This window comes from Paroedura picta, chromosome 2 (assembly GCF_049243985.1).
Source record: "Paroedura picta isolate Pp20150507F chromosome 2, Ppicta_v3.0, whole genome shotgun sequence".
Lineage (NCBI taxonomy): Eukaryota > Metazoa > Chordata > Lepidosauria > Squamata > Gekkonidae > Paroedura > Paroedura picta.
Window position 1 is genome coordinate 82,744,433 of NC_135370.1, and position 22,502 is coordinate 82,766,934.

The 22,502-nt window shown below is 44.6% G+C and overlaps 1 protein-coding gene across 3 annotated transcripts in view; it reads left to right on the plus strand.

The window, feature by feature from the left end:
• The window catches only part of LOC143829830 (solute carrier family 9 member C1-like), a 188,666-nt gene that overhangs the window by 27,227 nt on the left and 138,937 nt on the right, over positions 1–22,502 (plus strand). For 2 of the 3 annotated variants that reach the window (XM_077321296.1, XM_077321297.1), the window contains 5 exons: positions 1,514–1,679; positions 3,231–3,347; positions 12,774–12,935; positions 13,284–13,383; positions 21,448–21,591. In XM_077321296.1, coding sequence (XP_077177411.1) covers positions 1,514–1,679; positions 3,231–3,347; positions 12,774–12,935; positions 13,284–13,383; positions 21,448–21,591 — 689 coding nt within the window. Of the gene's footprint in view, positions 1–1,513; positions 1,680–2,222; positions 2,342–3,230; positions 3,348–12,773; positions 12,936–13,283; positions 13,384–21,447; positions 21,592–22,502 lie in introns of those variants that run through there. The other variant, XM_077321298.1, reaches the window with a different exon arrangement.

Here is a 22,502-nt window from a genome sequence, read left to right on the forward strand (position 1 = left end):
CTTTCATATTTCAATGCACAGTTTCCAGATAGTTTCTCAGTTTTTTGTTCCAGAGATATCATTTCCAGTACAAAGCTCTACATTTTGTCATTTCCTCATCACCAAGAGTGTTCACCAAGGTTCTAGTCACATTGTGATAGCAAGGTGGTGATAGCAAGGTGTTCACATTTATCTTATCTAGACAATTTGCTGATCATGGCAAGGGATGCCAGTACAAAAATCAAGGACACAGGACCATCACAGAGGTCCTTGTGGTGCACGGGTTCCTAATGGATGTTCAGAAAATCAGGTCACTCCATCTAGATGTCTTGTTCATTTGGGGAAGTAAACACCAAATGAATCCATGCAGGTTCAATAAATAGTTTAATGAGAGAACCTCCTAACAGGAGTGTTCCAATTTTGAACAGAATAACATCCCAGTGAATTACCCTTGTTTTGGTATACTTCAGCCTTATTCATGGTTCCTCTATATATTTGTAAAACACCCAAAGGGGTGGAACGTGTCCGGCTGTCCAAGTTGGAATAGGGCCAATCAGGGTGCAGCCAGCTTTGTTGGTGCACCCTGACTGGCCCTGCCCCTGCAGCTCCCGCCCTCTGTCCCTGGACTCTAGTCTCTTTGCTCTCAGATGCACCTCAGTGCCTGGAGCCAGCAGCAGGTAAGGGAAGAGGGCCCTGGGCAAAGGGTCGTGGGTGGAGGGCCTGCACTTGTCAACTGTCCTATATTTGATGATTTCCACAACAGACTTAACTTCTTGGGCCTGGTTTCATTCCAAACGGCTACAGTGGAAGTTGCTTCCTTACTGGAAGGACATAAGGAAAAAGACACACAAATCAAAGTGGACAGAATGATAAAAGTTTCTTTGGGATAATAAACTACTCCAGCAAGTCTAAAAAAGGTCATGACTTTCTTACTACAGCCTCATTTGGTAGTGACAGCAGACGGCAACACAAGAGCCTGGGATCCACATAATCAGGGCAGGGTGAGCAGAGTCGAACAAAAGTCTTTCACAGAATAAACTGGCTGGAACCACATGTGATCAGACTACCGCTGATGGCCTTCCAAGATCTCCTACACAGCAAGAAAATATTAATGTGCACAGACAATATAATGGCTAAGGTACACATTAACAGATAAGGGAGCATGAGATCAAAATAGTTGTTCAGGGAGGCTGAGCTTCTGTTACAGTGAGTAGAGAAACAAGTGATAGGAATCAGTGCAGATCACCTGAAACTCTTGGTAGCTCAGGATTTGCTAGTGTAGGATCCAGTTTACCACCCTGACCCATGCTAGTTCCATCTGATGACTTGGAGGTTACTATGTATACTAGTATACCATTACATTGAACTGTTTACATATGAGTTACTATGAGATGATTTTACTGTTATAAATAGTAGTGTGCCATTAAAACTCCACCTTAATTTAATGTAAGTTTATCTGATAAACAATTCTGAGGTAATATAAAATGTAGGATTATTTTTACTTCAGTAGCATATTCACAATTTGTTTCTACAGATACTGGTCCTTGCAGTTCCTGGATTTTTGATGAATAGTGCTCTCATTGGAGGATTAACTTATAAAATCAATAGGTATGGCTGGAGCTGGGATACTAGCATGCTGTTTGGAATAATACTTAGCACAACAGATCCTATTCTCTCTGTGGTTTCTGTGAAAAACATAGGTAGGTATGATTATATATTGTTTTTCTTCCATAGTGCTGAATTAAACAGCCTATTCTAGTTATGTTTTTTTGAAGTAATGCATGCCATTAAGTGAAAAGCATTATTCTGCTCTGGAATATGTCATTAGTGTAGATGGATGATGTGTGGCAGAGATAAGTAGCAACAGTCTCCAAGCAAATGATGGCTATTGGTGGATGCATCTCAATGGGGTTTAGCAGCAGACATGGGATTAGAGCCAGAGATCTATCAGTGGAAGGGCAGGAAATGGCTAATCTGTTTTCCTCTCTCCTGCAGCAACAGTTTCCAACCCCAGGAAAATTGATTCCCCAGCCAGGATTGCAGAACTTACATGGAGTTAATAGCCACGAATGTTGGTGGGATGGAATGAGGAGGGAGTGAAATCCACTTTCCTGCCTTTTCTGTCAGTAAATTTTTGCTATCCTCTTCCTTCATGCAGTCCACTAACCTCCATGATTCTTCATGTGTGTTCCATGATCACAGGAATCAACTTTTCCGGGGTTGGAAGGAAGGAAGGAAGGAAGGAAGGAAGGAAGGAAGGAAGGAAGGAAGGAAGGAAGGAAGGAAGGAAGGAAGGAAGGAAGGAAGGAAGGAAGGAAGATCTGGGATTTGTCTGTGGGGCAATCCCGGCATCCAGTTTAAGGTCCTTCCTGTTTCCCTAATGGAAGACTTACTTTTACTGGTCTGAACTTTTCAGTCAATGCCCTGTATTGTAAATAAAAATAAAACAAATATTTCTCTGTACAGTTAATGCAAACAGTAGTATTTGGTGTTAGAACTAAAGGTTGAAAATAGTGATTTAATAAGGGCAAGAGGCACAGCATAGGAAACTTTCTAGGCCTGCACAACTTTTGCCTAAGCAAGCCTAATGCAGCTTTTTGCCCAAATACGACCTAGGAGTTCAGTGAATCTGTTTTCCTACTTCTCTGGGACTTAATTGACAGGATTGTAATTGTAAGGTCCAGGGTTTTGTGAAATCCTGGGGTTTCTTGACAGCCCAGGAAAGGTTGTTAAAATTTATCAATTGATATGACCATATATGGTCATGGTGACCCGCCTCAAAATGGCCATTGACAAGCCTGGGGGATGTGGAAAGGAGAGGGTACCCAGGTGAGCATTTACACAGCTATTCTTCCCAACAATATTCTGTACCATCACTCCACTTTTGGAGATTCTTGGAGCCTGAAGAATGTTTCAAGGGTTTCTCAATTCAAAAAAAGTTGAGAAAGGCTGCTTCATTGCTGAAGTCTGAGGCTGATATCTCAAAGCCCTTCACTTCCAATGTGCTGAACCGAAACTAGAAATCAGTCCAAATTTTTAAGTGTACCTGTAGTTGTTGAATCTTGTTTCATTTAGCCTGCCATAAATAGTCTTACTTGAGGTGCTAAAGGGATGTGCATGTTAAAACTGCTTATGTAAATGCATCCAGTTTTTGCAGTGACCTCACTCTTTGAGTAAATTATCTTTATTTTTATTTGTCAAATTTTAAAAGGAAATTCATTTTGTATGCTATTTTCTGGATTTTTCATTAGGGCTTTCAAAAATAGTAATCAACATAATTACAGGAGAGTCTTTGTGTAATGATGCTACCACATCAATTCTTTTTGAGTTGTATCGTGACATGGTGGAGAATGTCCATAAAGAAATAGGTAAGCCCATTATTCCTTGTTCTTACATCAGAATATTGTTCTTATAATGTCATGTGCCTGGGATGTCTGTAAAACAAGTATAACAGAAATCTTTTCAGATAACTTACCATGAAAATGAAAGATTGTTAAATCCTGGATCATAGATGTCCTGAGTAAAGGCAGAAGAAAATTGTGTATAGTGTTTGGAATATTTTTACTATAGCTGATCTTCTGTAAGTAGAGTTTTTTTGTTTATTTAGTAAAACTCAACAGTTCAAGCATGTGTTTTTCCTTTTTGAATGCAATAAAGATTTCTAAATATTTCCATCTGCATTTGTGCTTCTCTATTCACACCATGGCTATTTAAATTTGTGGCTAAAAGGCTGGATTTCATATATTGATACAATGTCTGGAAATGTGTCTCGTAGAGGTGACTTTTCCCCATCTTCCTCTTTTTGCAGTGGCTGCCATTGAGTTCTGAAAAGGTAGCGTGAAGTTTAGAGAAACTAATGGATGAAAAGCTACACAACATAAATGGCTGAAATGAGGACGGGAAAGTGAGCAGCATTGCTCCTCTCAACTTTCTCTCAATTAAGCCTTTTATGCAAATAGAAGTGATATTGGTTGAACAGGAAGGACCGGCAATTTCACTCTTTGCCTCCTTACAGTTACCCAGACTGTTGCTTTCAATCATGTGGATTCCTCAACCTCTGGAATTGCTTTTCTGGAATTTACAGATGGCTTCTGAGAAAGGGGAAAGGTGTGAAGATGGCTTCTGTGAAACACAGGTGGAATCCACTTCCATTACTATATTATGCTAGTAATACAAGAGATTCAACCCATTTTTTCAGTTATCTGCAGCCATCATTCCTCTCATGCCATCATTTGAAGGGTTTTTTCAGACTTAAAAAAATACATAATTGAAGTATCCTTTTGAGCTATAGTGGCATCACCCATTATATTTTAAAAACAAGTAATCAAGCCTGCTGTAATCTAAATACAGCGGGGGTTAGACCAGGGAGCCCCCGGGAGTCGCGCGGAGCGCGCCTGCTGGGGGCTCCCTTTGTCGGCGGCCTGATGTGGCGAGAGGCACGAAGCGCCTCTCGCTGCATCAGGCCGTCGGGCAGGGAGCCCCCGGCAGCCGCACTCCGCATGGCTGCGGGGGGTTCCCTTTGTGGGCGGCCTGACGCAGTGAGAGGCGCAAAGCGCCTCTCGCCATGTCAGGCCGCCAGGCAGGGAGCCCCCGGCAGCCGTGCTCTGCGTGGCGGCCGGGGACTCCCTTGCCGACGGCCTGATGCGTTGTAGGCACTTTGCGCCTCCCGATGCATCTGGCCGCCATCAAGGGAGCAACTGGGAGCCGCGCTCCGCGCGGGTCACCATTGCTTCCTTGTCAGCAGAGCGGGAATCGGCGCTTTGCGCCTCTCGCCATGTTAGGCCGCCGGGCAGGGAGCCCCCGGCAGACGGCAGTTGCTTCCTTGTCAGCAGGGCAGGAATCGGCCGGGCCAATCGGCAGGTGCTTTGCGCCTGCCAATTGGCCCGGCCGATGGTCTGTCCGGAGGAAGAGGCCAATCAGGCCCCTTCCTCATCACGGACAAAGCCCTCCCACCAAGCTCTTAATGAATTATTTAGTCCACGGCGCTGCGGGCGCTGCGGGCGTGTTAAGGATAAAAAGTTGGAAAAGCCCATTTGAGTGGCTATGGTAGAAACAGGGAAAATTGAATGAATGCATCCTATATCATCAAATCGCTTTCTGAACTTATATTTTACTGACTTGTCTTTCTTGCTGCAATGTGTCTCTTCCCATATATTTTTCTTAAAGTTTGTTATTTAATATTACTGTTATTGAAACAATGCCTGTACATCTCATTTATATAACAAATTTTGAACATGATCCTATAATTGAAATTTTTCTACAAACTTGGGACAATGCCCTGGTTTGACCCAACATCTTCTTTTTAAAAGGTGAGGGGGATTTAAAATCCCCCCAGTATTGTTGAAGTAGTGCTATCCAGACACTATATAATGAGTACTCAGCTGTTATCTCTGGGTTCACTTATCAACCTCCATAAACAACATGATCCAACCAGCCCTGGTTGACTGAGTGCTGGGTGAAGTCAGGTTTGCACTGCAGCAGTACATCTTCCTTGAGTGCTTAATTCTCTGATTCTCTTGTCACTGTCATCACCTTGCACATAGCCTTGGAATAAGGAGAGCTGACGCTTTCTGTTGAATAATAAAAAGGCCAATTTTATTTCTTGACATTAGGGATGGTAAAAGGTAAAGGTATCCCCTGTGCAAGCACCGAGTCATGTCTGACCCTTGGGGTGACGCCCTCCAGCGTTTTCTTGGCAGACTCAATACAGGGTGGTTTGCCAGTGACTTCCACAGTCATTACCGTTTACCCCCCAGCAAGCTGGGTACTCATTTTACCGACCTCGGAAGGATGGAAGGCTGAGTCAACCTTGAGCCGGCTGCTGGGATTGAACTCCCAGCCTCATGGGCAAAGCTTTCAGACGGCTGCCTTACCACTCTGCACCACAAGAGGCTCTCATTAGGGATGGGCACAAGCCAAAAGGTGCCCCAAGAAAGTGCTTTGAGGGAGCTGTCAAGCATGGTGTTATGGACCAGGCAAATTCAGCAGAGCAAATAGATGTTGAAGCCTTCTCTGAGGAGGAGGTAGCAAGTGGACCTGACCCCAATCCACCACCAGTGGCAGAAATTATTATTATTATTATTATTATTATTATTATTTCGATTTATTTCCCGCCACTCCCAAATGGCTCGCGGCGGGTTACAATGCCTTACAAAACCCATTAAAACTCCCATTAAAAGACTTTAAAATGTCACAACATGGCAGCACAATAATAAGATCCCCTTCCTACCCCCATTCCTAAAAAAAGGGGGGGTGGAGGAGAAGGAGGTCAACGATGTTCAAGAAGCCCGGGGGAGAGCAGTCGATGTACCCCGGCAGCCCCAGCCTCAACCATAGACCTGGCGGAAGAGCTCCGTCTTGCAGGCCCTGCGGAACGTTAAAGGGTCCCGCAGGGCCCGTAGCTCACCCGGGAGCTCATTCCACCAGGTGGGGGCCAGGAACGAAAAGGCCCTGGCCCTGGTCGAGGCTAGGCGTGCTTCCCTAGGGCAGGGAACGACCAGAAGATTCTCACTCGCAGAGCGCAGAGCCCTGCGGGGGGCATAGGGCACTAGGCGGTCCCTCAGGTATGTGGGTCCCAGCCCGCGTAAAGCCTTAAAGGTTAGAACCAGAACCTTGAACCGGATCTGGACAGCAATTGGTAACCAGTGCAGCTGCTTCAGCACAGGCTGGATGTGGGCCCTCCAAGATGTGCCGGTGAGGACCCTAGCGGCTGCATTTTGTACCAGCTGGAGTTTCCGGATCAGAGACAGGGATAGGCCCGCGTAGAGCGAGTTACAGAAATCTAATCTGGAGGTGACATTTGCATGGATCACAGTGGCCAGGTGTTCGGGGGACAGGTAGGGCGCTAGTAGCCGAGCTTGGCGAAGATGGAAAAATGCCTGGCTGGCTAGTTTCCTGACCTGCGCCTCCATAGTCAGGGAGGCATCAATGGTCACACCCAAGTTTCTGGCCTGGGACGCGATGGTAAGATGCGCCCCTGCCAGGGTGGGTAAATGCGCTTCCTGTTCCTGCCCCCTACTTCCCAGCCACAGGACCTCCGTCTTGGAGGGGTTGAGTTTCAGGCGACTCTGATCAAACCATTCTGTCACTGCTTCCAAACATCTGGCGAATGGTTCCGGGGGGGAGTCTGGGTGGCTGTCCATGAGGAGATAGAGCTGGGTGTCATCAGTGTACTGATGGCAGCCCAACCCAAAACTCCGTACCAGCTGGGACAGAGGGCGCATGAAGATGTTAAATAGTGTGGGGGAGAGAACAGCGCCCTGTGGGACCCCACAAGGGAGTCCATAAGGGTGCGAGAGCTCATCCCCCACTGCAACCCTCTGGGTCCGGTTCTGGAGGAAGGAGCGTATCCAGCGCAAGGCTGTACCCCGTATCCCCGTACCGGCGAGGCGGTGGCCCAATATCTCATGGTCCACGGTGTCGAAAGCAGCCGACAGATCCAGAAGGACCAGCACGGCTGACCCGCCTCTATCCAGCTGGCGACGGAGATCATCTAGCAAGGCGACCAACACTGTCTCCACCCCGTGGCCAGGGCGGAAGCCAGACTGATATGGATCGAGTGCCGAAGTTTAATCCAAGAAATGCTGCATGTTTCTTGATCTGGTCCCTTCTGACCAAACTACAGGGCCAATTGCATTTCAGACAATTCTGCTCAAGCCATGCAGCTACAGCTTCCTAACATCTGGCAAATGTTTCTGGGGGGGGTGGGGCCAGAGGACACATATAGATGTTGAGGATTGTGGGGGAGAAACTCACCCCCTGTGGGATTCCACAAGGGAATTGAAAGGGTCACGACATTTCCTCCCCCACAGCAACCCTTTGTGTCTGGTTCTGGAGAAAGGAGATCAGCCATTAAAGGGCTGTCCCACATATCCCAGCCCCAGCAAGGCAGTGGGCTAAAAACTCGTGGTTGACCATGTCAAACACAGCTGACAGATCTAACAACATGATGATAGCCAAATCACCCCAATCCAGTTGGCACTGGAGATCATCTGTCAGAACAATCAACATTGTCTCCATGGCCAGGACGGAAGCCAGACAGAGTGGTAAGGCAGGCATCTGAAAGCTTTGTCCATGAGGCTGGGAGTTCAATCCCAGCAGCCGGCTCAAGGTTGACTCAGCCTTCCATCCTTCCGAGGTCGGTAAAATGAGTACCCAGCTTGCTGGGGGGTAAACGGTAATGACTGTGGAAGTCACTGGCAAACCACCCCGTATTGAGTCTGCCATGAAAACGCTGGAGGGCGTCACCCCGAGGGTCAGACATGACTTGGTGCTTGCACAGGGGATACCTTTACCTTTACCTTTAGTAAATATTTACATGTGTAATGTTTCCTTGAATTAAACCAGCAAATGTCCACCTGCTTAAGACTGAGTCATATCTCAATATTATTAAAAGTAAAACTATAGGAAATATACAAATCCACAGTGAAACATTCTGTGTAAGTATATAACAAAACCAGTTAACAAAGTCATCATTAAGTTGACTTCTACCTGTTACATAACATTTCTTACCCTATGAATAGTCCCTCAGGCTCAATATTTCCTGGAGGTTTCTACTGCTCTACAGCAGAAGTCAGCTTAATGAAGACTCTATGAGAAGAGCTTGTGAAGGTCCCAATGTGAGGCTGCAGCACAAGATGGATAATGAAAACAGGGTTTCACTTACCCATAACTTACCCATCATTGACATCTTGTGTGCAGACACACATTCCCTTCTTCCATCCCTGCTGTGAGCCCGTTCCTTTCTTCGGTTGACCTAGGTGTAAACTGCACGGTGCTTTTATTCCAACCCCAGATCGATTCAGTCCCTGCCCTCTACACAGAATGGATTTGGGGCGATTTAAAATTTCCTTCTGCAGCAAGAAGGATTGATCCGGTGTGACCCTACCTTTACTGTGCGATACCTCAGACTGCTTTTAAGCCAGAATATCCATTGGGAAAGAAAGCTCCGTGGTAGAGAACCTCTGATAGGCTATACCTGGTCATGTGACACGCTTGCCTTAAAGGAGAAGCCCCTAATTTCTCTCAATTTCTGTCGGTCCTGGATTTTTCCTCCCTCCTCTGCCTTTTTCGATCCTCTCCCCCACCCCTCCAAGAAAAGAAAGAGGCTCCCTGCCTGGCTCCTCCCCCCCCTTCAAGAAAAGAAAGAAAGAGGCTAGGCTTCCTCCCCGCTTCTGAACTGCCCTAACCACGTGCAGAAGACTTTCCTGTTTCAATGGGGGGGGGGGAAGAATCGAGTTCAAAGCGATCTGAATTCAACAGGATTGACAATGGAATAAAGAAAGTAAGTGCAGACTCTGCCCTAGTCTGTACTGTACTCTGGTCTTCCCTCTGGGTTATCCCCAGGCTGGACTTTGTCAATAGCAAGGGCCATTCCGCACCAGGATCTATGTAGCAAATTGGTTGCGGAACGAAAAAATGCCATTTTAAACAGTGGAATTCATCGTTATGCATACCTGCCTTTGTAGTGGAATCCAGTTGCGTTTCTATCGTTTCCCACAGGTTTCCGGTCTTGGCAAAAATCGCTAGCCAGGAAGCGATATTGCTGAGCTTTGTCCCGCCCCTGACTGTCAATCAAACGAGCAGCCAATGGGCGGCCGTTATCATGCTCCCGAAAAGCCCCTTTCCCTTTAAGGAAGGTTAAAAAAAAAAACACGTTGCAACGAATCTGCATTGATTCGTTGCAATGGAGAGACCCATCTAGCTAGCAGGTGGTGTTTGAGCTGCCGTTTCATCGTTGCCACGCTCCCCCCAAGTGAAAAAAAAATAACCCCCCCCCCCCCCCGCACGAGCGCGATTTTTGGCCGAAAATAGAGTGAAAAATAAAGGGAAAATAAACCAGCAAATGGGGCTATGTGGTGCTTGGTGCTTGGTGACTTAAAACAGCTCTGGGGAGGGACTGCAGCCGAGGAAGCCTCGCTGGGTAAATGAAGGCAAGCCGGTGCGTTGATCTCCGCTCGCTCTGAGAAAAAAAATGGCGATCGCTTCGCCAGAAGATCAGAGGAGAGAGCCAGGGGGAGGGACTTTGCAGAAACCGCAACAATGGTAGCGCACAGAACTTTCCCGCTAGTGTTGCAGATTGGTTGAAAGAGTGTAGCGCTTTTCGGAGGGTGAATCCACTTTTTGGGATTTCCCTGAAAGCGCTACAACGAAGCGCTTTTTGCGGATCGGTTTCAGGGGTGTTGCAGATTGTCAACGACGTTGTGCATAACAGCAAATTAGTAGCGATTTCAATTTGCAACCATTGTGCAATTTTGAACTAGTGCGGAATGGCCCCAAGAGTTAGCAACTGACTGACAATAAAAGTTTAACTGTTGGTTTACATTTGTTGCTGTAATGGGGACAAACAGACTGGGTCATATGATTGTTTATTGGTATGTAAATTGTTTGCATTTCCATGGCCTACATGTTCTCACTTAGTCCCTGTAACAGGAAGGGAAGAGCTCCTGCATAATCTATAAGAAAATATGTACTTTCTTGTTTTTTATTCTAGTTCCCCTTCCCTGGTAGTCTAATAAAATACTTTATCATACTTTAACCCTGCCCTGCTTGGTTCCATCATTATTAACTCTTCTAATTTTAATACCTGACAATTTTGCAGTAGCTTTGTAGGAACTTAGGCTGAGGGGGAACCCTGTCCTTGGAGGATTTGACAGTGAAAATACCAATGCATTGCCACTGAGAAGGTGGGGCTTTCCCCCTTTGACAGTATTGAACTAGGGAAAAAAATATCCAGGACAGGCCTATGTAAATTCAATCCCAATATATCAGTAGGACTTGACAGATTTGTCCCCTGAGCAGCTGGGTGGGGCTTGAGGACATGAGGGTAGGACTTAGTGATGCAGGGGTGAGAGGTGGAACCCCATATCTACCCAAGAGATATGCCCTCCCCAGCCACCTTTGCTCTGGGCCTGTCTTGTTGCTTGATGCCTTCCCTGTGGTTGGCAGTGGAGGGGCTAGCCACCCAAAAATGTGAGTCCAGCTATAAATCTGGAGGGAAGCCCATGGAGGTTTGCACTGGCTCAGGCATCATGCCAGGCCCAGCCTCAAGTCCATAGCAACTGCCTGCACCCCAGGCCTGCCCCCTTGTCTGACATCCCACTGGCTTCTCTTTGGGCAGCAGCAGAGTGGCCAGCTGCCTCAGGCCATGGGTACCCTTGTCAGTCCAGAGGGAAGGTTGTGAGAGGTGGCCTTTGGGCTGTTCACCATTGTGGAGGAGCACTACCCCCCACCCCCCGGTCCGCAGCATCCAGATAGACCATTGCCAGGCCTGCAGGAGCCGGGGTTGGGTCTGAGCAGGACATGCCTGGGGGTACCAGCAGACCCGTCATATGCACAAAAGACCTCATCAGCGGTAGACACATGTCACAGCTTCTATGGCTCCCTCTTGGGCCCTCCCATCATGGCTCCTGGCTGCCAACCCTTAATTGTTTATAGAGACAATGTCAGTGAATATCAGTTACAGGTAAGTGCAAATTCATTTTGCTGACTGTTTATAATACAGAGCTGAAATGTATTTGCTGAATTTAACTGTTCTCCCTTCCCTGATATGTGTGTCTTGCTTGAGATTCTCCTAAGGTTATTTCTGATTGCTAGAATTGGTTGTATGTTACTGCATTCATGCAATAAGAAAGCATAACTGATTCATAATACTTACTTCATATAGTAACTATTTCTTGATCATTGCTTAATGAGATTATTTATAAGTATTGAAAATAAATGTAATATAAAGTTGCTCACTGAGGTACAATTTTAGCATATCACGTTGAAGAAGTGGAAAGAAGAATTACTAGAAGAAGAGTTACTTCTTTATATGCCACTTTTCTCTACCTGAAGGAGTCTCAAAGCAGTTTACAATTGCCATAACAGACACCCTGTGAAGTAGGTGAGGCTGAGAGAGCCCTGATATTACTGCTCAGTTAGAACAGCTTTATCAGTGCTATGGTGAGCTCAAGGTCACCCATCTGGCTGCATGTGGAGGAGTGGGAAATCAAACCTGGTTTACCAGATTAGAAGTCAGCGCTCCTAACCACTACACCAAGATGGCTCTCTCTACTTCTCAAGAGGGTTCCAGAAAGTACAGTATATTTAGAAGTGGGTCCTGAATAATAAAATAAGTTTAGACAGTGGGTCCTATTAAATGTTTGGGAATCATTGGAGTAGGAATTAAAAGTGTTGGACTAGGATCTGAGAAATCTGTGTTCAAATCCCTAGTCTGCCATGATGCTTACAAGGTGACTTTGAATCAGTCATACTCTTTCAATCTAGTTTATTCTGGAGGTTTGATTTAAGTATAAAACATGGTAGGGAGAATCATGTATATGAGCTCTTTGGAGAAAGAGCAAGTTAAAATATATGGCACGGTGTTGTACATACTACCTTGATATAAAGATATGCTATGTAATACAATTATGTGTTCCAAAAAAGAAACTACAAGTACAACGATATAGGCTAGATATCAGGGGGGGAAATTTCACAGTCAGAGTAGTTCAGCAGTGGAATAGGCTGCCTAAGGAGGTGGTGAACTCCCCCTCACTGGCAGTCTTCAATCAAAGATTGGATACACACTTTTCTTGGTTGCTTTAGGATGCTTTGGGCTAATCCTGCGTTGAGCAGGGGGTTGGACTAGATGGCCTGTATGGCCCCTTCCAACTCTATGATTCTATGATTCTATGATAAAAAGAAAGGTGAATATAGGAACCAATTAGTTATGGAACAAGAAGTATTGTAAATTAATTATTGTAATGCAAGTTGCAAAAGCATAATATTTGTTTTTTTGTTTTTTCCTTTTACAGTTACAGAGATTATTTTAAAATTAACTTTAAAATTTTTTGCAAGTGTCGTATTTGGATTTTTGTGTTCAAGAGTTGTTATGTTTTGGCTGAAACACATATTCAATGATGGAGTAGCTGAAGTAATCTTAAGTTTCACAATGACATACATTATTTTCTTCGTTGGTAAGATAGCTATGAATAATTTGCCAATTTTTAAGTAGGCATATTTAATCAGCAGTGATGTGGGTTTTCCAGAAAAATTAGAACCAGAAAATCTGATACCCTAAATAAAATGTGATCCAATTTAGGTTATCTGTTTGACTTATATTTAATAAACAAATCGTAAAATTATCTCATGTTATTTTTATGGCCCCATAGCAAATACTTGAAATATTGGATTGGGTAAAAAAAGTAAAGTATAATTTAAATGTTGTATGCAAAAATTCAAAGAAATATGTGGAAAATAATATTTTTGGAAAAATGCTTGTAGAAATATATATACAATATTTGTTCTATCCTTTTTTTCTTTAGCTGAATGGTGTGGAATGTCTGGAGTTATTTCTATTAGTATTTTGGGCCTTCTTATAGATTCTGTAAGCTTTAGTCCAGGAACAGATGTATTTCTTTTTAAGTAAGTGTTTTATCTCTTTTAAGTATGTTTGGACCATTTTGAAAAAAATATTTCTAAATTAATTCTCCCCCTTTACCTGTCAAGCAGGGGATTATACTTTACAAGAGTGCAGTAGTCATAGGAAAGAGGCCTGACTGATTTGATCAGCTTATAATATAGAACATTTCAGTCAGAGAAGTTCAACCAAGCATTCATTAACGAAATGATGCAAAAGTATTGGCAGGTATGATGGAGACAGAAAATAGAATTGACCAGTCATATCATTAATGATTGTCTGGAGTTATCCCAGCAGCCAACCCCACAAGCATGATACAGGTAGGGGGTGCAATGTAATTGCTACGCTAGTAAAGAAATTAGATACTAGGGCATGCTGTGAGGGGAGCATAACTTAGCTGGCTCCCTAAGTATTTCGAAGGCTTGTCCAACCCCATAATATCGCATAAAGTTATGCTGGCTAAAACTGTGGGATAGTCCATAGACACTCAAGCAAAGGGTATATTTGCTTCTGATTTCTCACCATTTGCATCTTCTGTTTATCATTGATCTTCCCTGCAGTTCTCACATGGGGAGTTCACATGAGCATGCCTGTTCCTGAGAGGTTTTTTAAAGCTAAAAAGCCTCTAGAACAGTGGTTCTCAACCTTCCTAATGCTGCAGTCCCCTTTGGGTCACTGAGGCTGTGGTGGCGGCAGCTTCAGCTCCCCCTGGGAAAAGGGTCAATCAACCCCCCCCAGTGGTCGTGACCTCCAGGTTGCGAACCGCTGCTCTAGAGCAGTGGTCCCCAACCTTTTTGAGGCTGGGGACCGGCAGGGCAACCGCCCGCCCGTGCATGCCGCGCATGCGCGGCCGAAATCGCGCATGCGTGGCACTTTTGCCCACAATGCGTGGGCGCGGCCCTGATTCCCTCTCCCCCCCTCCAGCAGTAAGAAGCTTCCCGGGCCGCAAGCTTGCGGCCTGGGAAGTTTTTTACTGCAGGGGGGGCAGGGAGAGGGAGCCGCGGCCTGGTGCAAAGGCCTTCGCGGCCCGGCCTGCGGGTTGGGGACCACTGCTCTAGAGGGTGATGCATGTATAAGTCAAACCCTTGACTCCTCCCTAGGAGCACTTGTTCACCCTGAGTTCATCTTTTGATGCAGAAGGAGTTGTTTGTTCTCTAGCTTGCTCTGTTTATCAATAATGCATTTGATGAGAAGGTATTATGTTGATATTATGGCTCAGAAAGCCTTGTTTAACCAATGCACTAAGTGTGGTTTGAAAAAGCCCCAGACTAATGAACATGAGCATTGCCTGTTTTGTCTGGATAAAGAACATTCGGTACTCACTTGTAATCTCTGCCAAAAGTTTACCCCAGGGGGATTGAGCTAGTAAACTCAAGACAGCTTTGTGAGAGAAGGCATTAAAGCCTTCAGAGTATACTCTGGTTTCTCTTCAGATCACATAAAGCCTTCAGAGCCTCCTGTTAAGGCAGCTTCTGAAAAATCTTCAGCAGAGACTGTCTTGAATTCAACCCATTTGGTTCTGCCCGAGGGTTCAATGTCTCTTCAGACCCAGTCAGATTTGAAATCTTATGGCAAAAAAGCTCTTCAGAACCTCCTTCCAAGAAAATTAAAGTTAAGAATAAGAATAAATCTAAAGCAATCAGTTCTATGTGGTCCATCAGAACTGACTCAATCATTTATAGAGAGACTGTCAACCTCAGCAACCAGTGGAGGAGGAGCCATGGCAATGGCCGCCTCCATGCCGCCCCATCTGTTGTGCACCTGCGTGTATGCATGACGCATGAGGCATGGGCACAGGCGCACAACAGTCAAGGTGGTGTGTAGGCAGCCATTGCCATGGCTTCTCTGGCGCCGTCTGCCACCAAAGCCTGCTGCCGCTGCCTGCCACCTGCTGCCATTGCCGGCCGCCATCCGCCACTGCTTGTAGCCGTCCACCAACTCTGCCACGGTGGCAACCAACTTGGGGACCCCGCAGAAGGAATTCTGCAGTGACCCCCGGGTTGAGAACCACTACTTTAGAAGAATTCCTGCAGCTATGTAAGTCGGCTTTTATGAGATGCCTAATACAGTGATCTATTAAGAGCTTAGTTTGTGTTGGACACTCCCTGGATTCCCTTCATTCTGATGTTAACTTGTACCTCACTGAGATTGGATTTGGTCCTATTTAGATTTTCATAGGGCCCTCAGTTGGTAGCAATCTTTGAGGTTTGTTTTAATGACAAAGTACCGCTTAAAAATGAAAGTCTCGACATTGATATTGAGATGTGGAATTAAAGGCTCTAAATTTTCAGCATGCAAGACTCCAGGTAGAGATCTACAAGAGGGCATTATGATTCATTGTTCTATAGCCAAATTGATAACTTTGGATGTCCCCTTTATTCAGACAACTGAATAAATTCATACATACCTCAAAATTTAGGATGCTATTATTACAAGAGGTACTTCCCCTCCTTTCCAAAGGGGTTTGGTTTAGGATTGTGCGCGGCGATGTTCGAATCAGCCATTCTAGGCTGACGCAGCCAGTGCCACACTTTGCATCTTGTTATAATTTGATAATACTCTAACCAACAAATGTCTATACCCATATTGACAAGGTCCTCAAGGAGTTTAGTTTCTTGCTTGTGTTCAAAAAATCTTTATATTTGAGACAACCCAGTCTTATCTGTTGAGATTTATCAAAATAAGCCCCATTTGGAGATTTCATTAAAGATGAATCAGCTGTTAGTCTTGATGCATACTTTTTCCATATAGTTAACAAATTAGAGGACAATTAATTGAGTTCTATTGACCTCTTTATTTTGGATCTTGGCTGAATACTTTATTTTGGATCCTGGTCATATCCTTCCAGAATCATGGCAACATGCCTCCATAGGTCTCATACATAACAAGGGAAAAGATCCGTCTGCTCCTCAATCTTATAGGCTAATTTCCCTACTTAATGTGGATTAAAATGTTTTTTTTTTGCTAAAATACTGGCAGAAAGACTCAAAAATGTATTGGAGATATTGTTATTGTTCACTCTGCCCAATCAGGTTTTATGCCTAAAATATATATCAGAAATAATGTACTTTTTAAAATGCAATGGAACATGTACACAGATTGTAGCAGTTTGGTAGCCTTTGTGTTCCTAGATCCTGAGAAAGATTTTGACAATGTTTCTTGGAATTTTCTATGAGCAACTTTACAAACTATGGGGTGTAGTTAAAATATTTTTAACTCAATTGTACAACTCTATTTTTGCCAGGAGGCCAGGATTTTGGTTAATGGTATGCTTACAGGCAACACAATTCATATCAAAGATGCTAGTTATGTCCTCTCTTATTTATTCTGGTTTTGGAAACATTTCTGGGCTGCCTATGCATGGGGAGGAGTTCAAGTTAAGAAGTTATTTTGATGGTGTTGTTGTGATACTAAGAAAACCAGAAGTTAAGGTGCCAATATTGTTAGATATCTTTAAGGACTTTGGTTATTACTAAGGTTATAAAATAAATAGACAAAAAAATAAGATAATGGTTGTTGGAGCTTCAGATCAAGTGATGACAAATTTAAGGAATAATTCCAGATGTTAAGTTAACCCAGATCAAGTTAACTATCTTGGTGTGACCATAGATAAGGAACTGACATATTACCTAAGTTCACCTATTTATTTCAAGTAATTCCATTGGAAGTTAAGGACAAGATAAATTCATATGGAACTATAAAAGGCCAAGAACTGCTTTCAAAAGTTTACAAGATGAAAAGAAAATAGGTGGTCAGGGTGTTCTGAACCTGAAACTTTACCTGCATGCGACAGCTCTATCTTGACTGGATTTCTGATCCAAATTCAAGGGATTTAGTATTTAAGAAGAATGGTATGGATGAAGGTTTTCACAATTTTTTAGACCGGGATCCATATTTTCATATTTCTAGTCATTCAGTTTGCAGAAAGTATTTACAGTTTACATATGATTCTGTCTCTCTATGAATTCACAGTCCTTCCATTTGGACTCGCTGCAGTGCCCAGCGTGTTCTTTAAAAGTGTTTAACTGTTAGTGGCACATTTACATACAAAAAGGTGCACAATTTATCCTTACTTGATTGACTGGTTGTTTGTAGTTGACACTGCATATCAGTTACAGAGGGATATAAACTTAACCATTATGACCATACAATCCTTAGGATTTGTTGTCAATGTTGAGAAATCAGTCCTGACAAGAGTACAATCCATTGAGTTCATTGGGGCAAATCTAGATTCCCATCTAACAGAAGCAACCTTGCTCCGTTCATGGGCCCAAAGGATTACGGACATAGCTTTACAGTTTATGGCAAAATGCTTCCGGTGAGCACTGTCCATTGAGACACTCTTGGAACACCTGGCTTCTACAATGACAGTGACACGATCTGCCAATCTACACATGAAATCATTACAGCTATGGGTTTTAAGACATTTAAGCCATCAACGTAAGTCCGTTTGTCTATCCCAAGATAAGTTATCAGGTCCCTGAACTGATGGGCTTCTCTTCCTCACCAGGGCCTATTCCTCATTGAATGATTTCCCCCGCATTAATTCTTGGCTATCTCTGTTCGATTTGGGCCCGGACATAGTGAGTGATCTGCAACAAACAGTCTTCCCGAAGTGAAACAGCCTTCATTCGCTTTCGCCATCTGCATCATTTAAGTAAAAATCAATTGCTGCCTTTTTGAATCAGACACGTTTTGTCCTTGTGATACTTTCTGATTGTGGAGTGGAGTGGAGATTGGGAATGAGAAGCCCAAGGATGCTTTAAAGTTTGGGGCTGTGCGCTCACTCTCCTGGTGGCCCCCCGTGAACAAAGCAACAGAAGGGTGAGGGGAACAAGAAGCCCAAAGGTACTTTTAAGTTTGGGGCTGCGCGCTTACTCTTCTGGCGGCCCGCCATGAACAGAGCAGCAGAAGGGTGAGGAGAACAAGAAGCCCAAAGGTGCTTTTAAGTTTGGGGCTGCGTGCTCACTCTCCGTGAATAGAGGGGCAGAAGGGTGAGGGGAACGAGGCAGGGAACAGCTGAGGACTGGCATGCAGCCCGCTCTGCCAGGGCCCGAGGCAGCGAGCGCCCCTACCCCGGTGCTGGGCAGAGGCACACTGGTGCGCACACCCTAATCCAGTTGGCCAGCCGTTTCCTGCAAACTTTGGGGGGCGAGCCAGAGGATGACAAATGTGGCTTTAGGCGTCTACCCGAGCACCACCGCAGCCAAGCCGGTTGCAGCGGAGGCGCTCGGCTCTTGTGCACGATCCTGGTGGGCGGCGCAGGAAACACTTGGCCACTCATCCTGGGCACTGCTGCCCGCCTACGTATGGTGCAGCTACTGCCCACTGCTGCTCGCAAGCAGTAGCGGGCAATCAGCAGCTGCAATTGGCAGCTTACTGCAGCTGCCGCAATCAGCGGCGGGCAGCAGGCAGTGGCGGTGGGCGTTAGCCCCTATGCCACCTGAGTGCTGTGTGCCTGTGTAAGTGCACACTGCCTGTGTGCGCGGGCCGACCCCGTCGCCTATGTTATGCCTCAAGCCCCTTAAATTAAAAAAGACAAGAAAAGGCTTCGTAAAATGTATGTTCAGATTAGTGAGCAGAGAGTGGAGAGTAGCATACAACGGCGAATAATGGAATGATAGCAGTCTCTCAACAATCCCAAGCAAAGGATCCAAAGGATATCCCTTTCTTTTGAGTCCGTGACTCAACGAATCAGCAAGAGAGAACCGCGCTACGTCAGCATTGGAAACTCAGGGGGCGACTTGACCAATCAGCAAGAGACAAACACGCTACGTCAGCATTGGCAATGCGGGAGGAGGAGTGCCTGTTAATCCAAAGCCGCAGGCATCTACACTTTAATCTAATTTGCTTCCAGAGCACTTTAGTTGGATTTCCTGGAAAATAAGCGCTCCCTGATATTCCGATAAAAAGGTAGGGTCAGTGTGTGTCGAGGCATGGAGGTTGCAGATGGAAAATTTCCATCGATTAAAATAAAAATGAAAATCGATTTCAGTGCAGATGGGAGGGATTTAATTGATCTGGGATTGCAATAAAAGCCTCATGCAGATTCAGCACTGGTTTGCAGGGTACCATTTGATCTGCAACAGCCAGATGTGCAAATGTTTACAGATGTGTCTACTGTAGGATGGGAAGCTTACTGTAATAATACCTTGTCTCAGGGTCGATGGTTGCCCTGCTCCTTTCCCTACGCCGAAGCCGGGGTCTCGGGGGGGAGGGAGTGGGGGGAACTGGCAGGGGCTGCAGGGTGGGCGGGGGCCACCAGGAGGGCTGCAGGGGCCACCTGCTCCCCCCTCAGCCAGACCCAACGCAGTGAAGTGGGCGCACCAGTTGCTGGGGCGAGCACACTTGGCGAGGCAAGCAGGTGGAGGCACAGCTATGCAGGGCAAGCTGTGGGAGCTGAACTGCCACCTGTGCACCTATGTAGAGTGAGGGTGGGCGCTGGAGGAGGAGAATGGGTGCCTGGTGCAGGATCTATCAGTTAGGCGTGGGCAGGAGCAGCAGCCCGTGGAGGAGGAGGAGGGGGCCAAGCTGTGGCTATCGGTGGCAGAGCTGAGCTGGGCCCATGGGGTAGTGTTGCTGGATTCAGACTTGCTGTGCGGTGAATGGGTGCACCAGTAGAGGCTGGGCGCACAGCTGCAGGAGCTGTGCTACTGGCACCTGGAACTCGAGGGTGCCAAGCTGCGCTGCCACCTGGAGCGCTGGTGGGAGACAATGCTGTGCTGGAGGCGCTGCTGGAGTGGCTGGCGGCCGAGCATGGGTGTCTGCGGGAGGAATGGCAACAGTGGCAGCATGCCCCCCTGGCCAAACTGCTCGCCCTTCCGCAACCTCTGTGAAAGGGTTATTTGACCCCAAAAGGGGTCCCGACTCCCAGGTTGAGAACCACTGTTCTAGAATCTGCTAATTTATAGCTAGTGACTGTCGTTGTGAATTCTTCTTTACTGGTATACATTTGGGCTTTGAATAGAAATATGGTAATATCCGTTTTGTGATTTTTGGTCCCAGTGTTGTAGCTTTCTATACTTATTTGTATCCATTTGTATGTATTATCATACATGTTTGTCTGATTAGATGAATCTGCATGCTGAGAGCAATACTTCATTTGTCTGACAAAGCGGTCTCTAATCCACAAAAGCATATATCACAGAATAGATAATCTTTAGCATCTTTCAAGACTTGTCATTATTTACAACATACTAATAAAGCTCCCCTATGGAACTTTCTACATGAGAGAGAGAGAGAGAGAGAAGATAATTGTTTTTTTTTTAAATCCCGCTTTTCACTGCCTGAAGGAATCTCAAAGTGGCTTACAATCACCTTCCCTTCCTCTCCTCACAACAGACTCTTTGTGAGGTAGGTGCTGCTGAGAGAGTTCTGAAAGAACTGAGACTGGCCCAGGGTCACTTAGCTGGCTGCATGTGGAGGGGTGGAGAATCAAACCTGGTTCACCAGATTAGAGGCCACTGCTCTTAACCACTACACCAAGCTAGCAAACTGCATCAACTCCTGTTTTTATAACCAGACTACTACCATGCCTATCTCTTCTGTAATCAATATGAAAATTAAAGCATACTATTTGTGTGGTTTATCAGCTGGAGCTTCTTCCTCCTTTCTCTATAACTGCCAATGACTTTTGCCAACAATATCTCAGAGGTTTACTCTGTATATCTAGTTAAATGCAATGAAAATAAAAAGCATACACTAGCAAAAAGTGCATATGTGAAACACAGAATGTCAGCAATAGATTGACATGTTAGAATAATGGGCAGATATTAAGCAGAATATTAATTTACTCAGTAAATAAGAATTTAAATCTGGGAGGTTTTGCCTGTCTCTGGTTTAATTTTTACTATTCCCATTCAAAGTAAGTTCTAATATTTATTATTATTATAACACTTTTGTGAAGTGTTAATGAAATAAAACATTCATACTTGCATGTAATTTTTTAAAATAGAAAAAAATTGTGTGAGCTGCTTTTTGGAGAGCTTTTTTATATTAGCTAGTATTGTTCTGCCCATGACATGATAATAACTTTTAATCATTTATATAACATGCTTTTTCTTATACAGGTTCTGGTCAATGATGTCATTTTTGGCTCACCTTATGATATACTTTATCACAGGGATTGTGCTAGCTCAAAGGACATTTTTGTATTTGAATACCCGCATTTTATTTTATGTTGTGACATTGTACCTTTCAATAAATCTTACACGGTAAGAATTAATTCTTCTTTTTTGATTCTGTTGCTCTTAGTAGTCTTTTTGATTATATTTGATTATATATTAATTATTAATTTTTAATTATTAATTATCAAAATTTATTGGAAAAATACTTCCATGCTGGCAGCATATACTGACAGTCCCATACACTCACATAACATGAATTGTTCATGAGATTTAGACTGTTTCCTCCTGGGGATTGCGGGAAGCTGCTGATTGACTGCACAATTTTTAGGTCTCTTGGGGCTTCCCCTTTTAACTGAACCAAACAAAACAAGATGATATTTTGGTCACCATGGATGTCGATTCATTGTGCACTAATATACTACATCATGAGGCCCTTTCTATTATTCAGAAGAAAGATTTGTCTTCCCCTATGTCTTTTTTGATGCAACTCCTTGAAATTGCCTTAGAGAAAAATTATTTTCGTTTTCAAGATCAATTTTATTTCAAATTCAGGGGGTTGCTATGGACTATCCAGTGGCTCCCACCACAGATGATTTATTTAAGTGCAATTTTGAATATATGTTTGGGATGTGCACCAAATAAAAAATTGTTACTTTTCAGATTGGGCCCAAATCAATTCTGCTGAATCTGAATCACCCAAATCAATGACTCGATACAGCTATTTGGACAATTCAGATTCAGCCGAATCAATTCAATGCCATTGAAACTTATGGCACCATTGATATCAATGGGAAATTTTGCCTTTTTGTCTATTCCATGGTGGGGGTTTGAGGTAGAGGCACCAAATTTGTAGTGTAGCTACAGGAGAATCTACTCAAAAGAAGCCCTAAGTTTCAAAAAGATGGAATCAGGAGTCCAATTCTACAGATACCCAAAGAAGGTGCCCTCATCTGACCTCTATTGCTTTATTTTTGAAACTTGGTGTGGCCAAATCACGC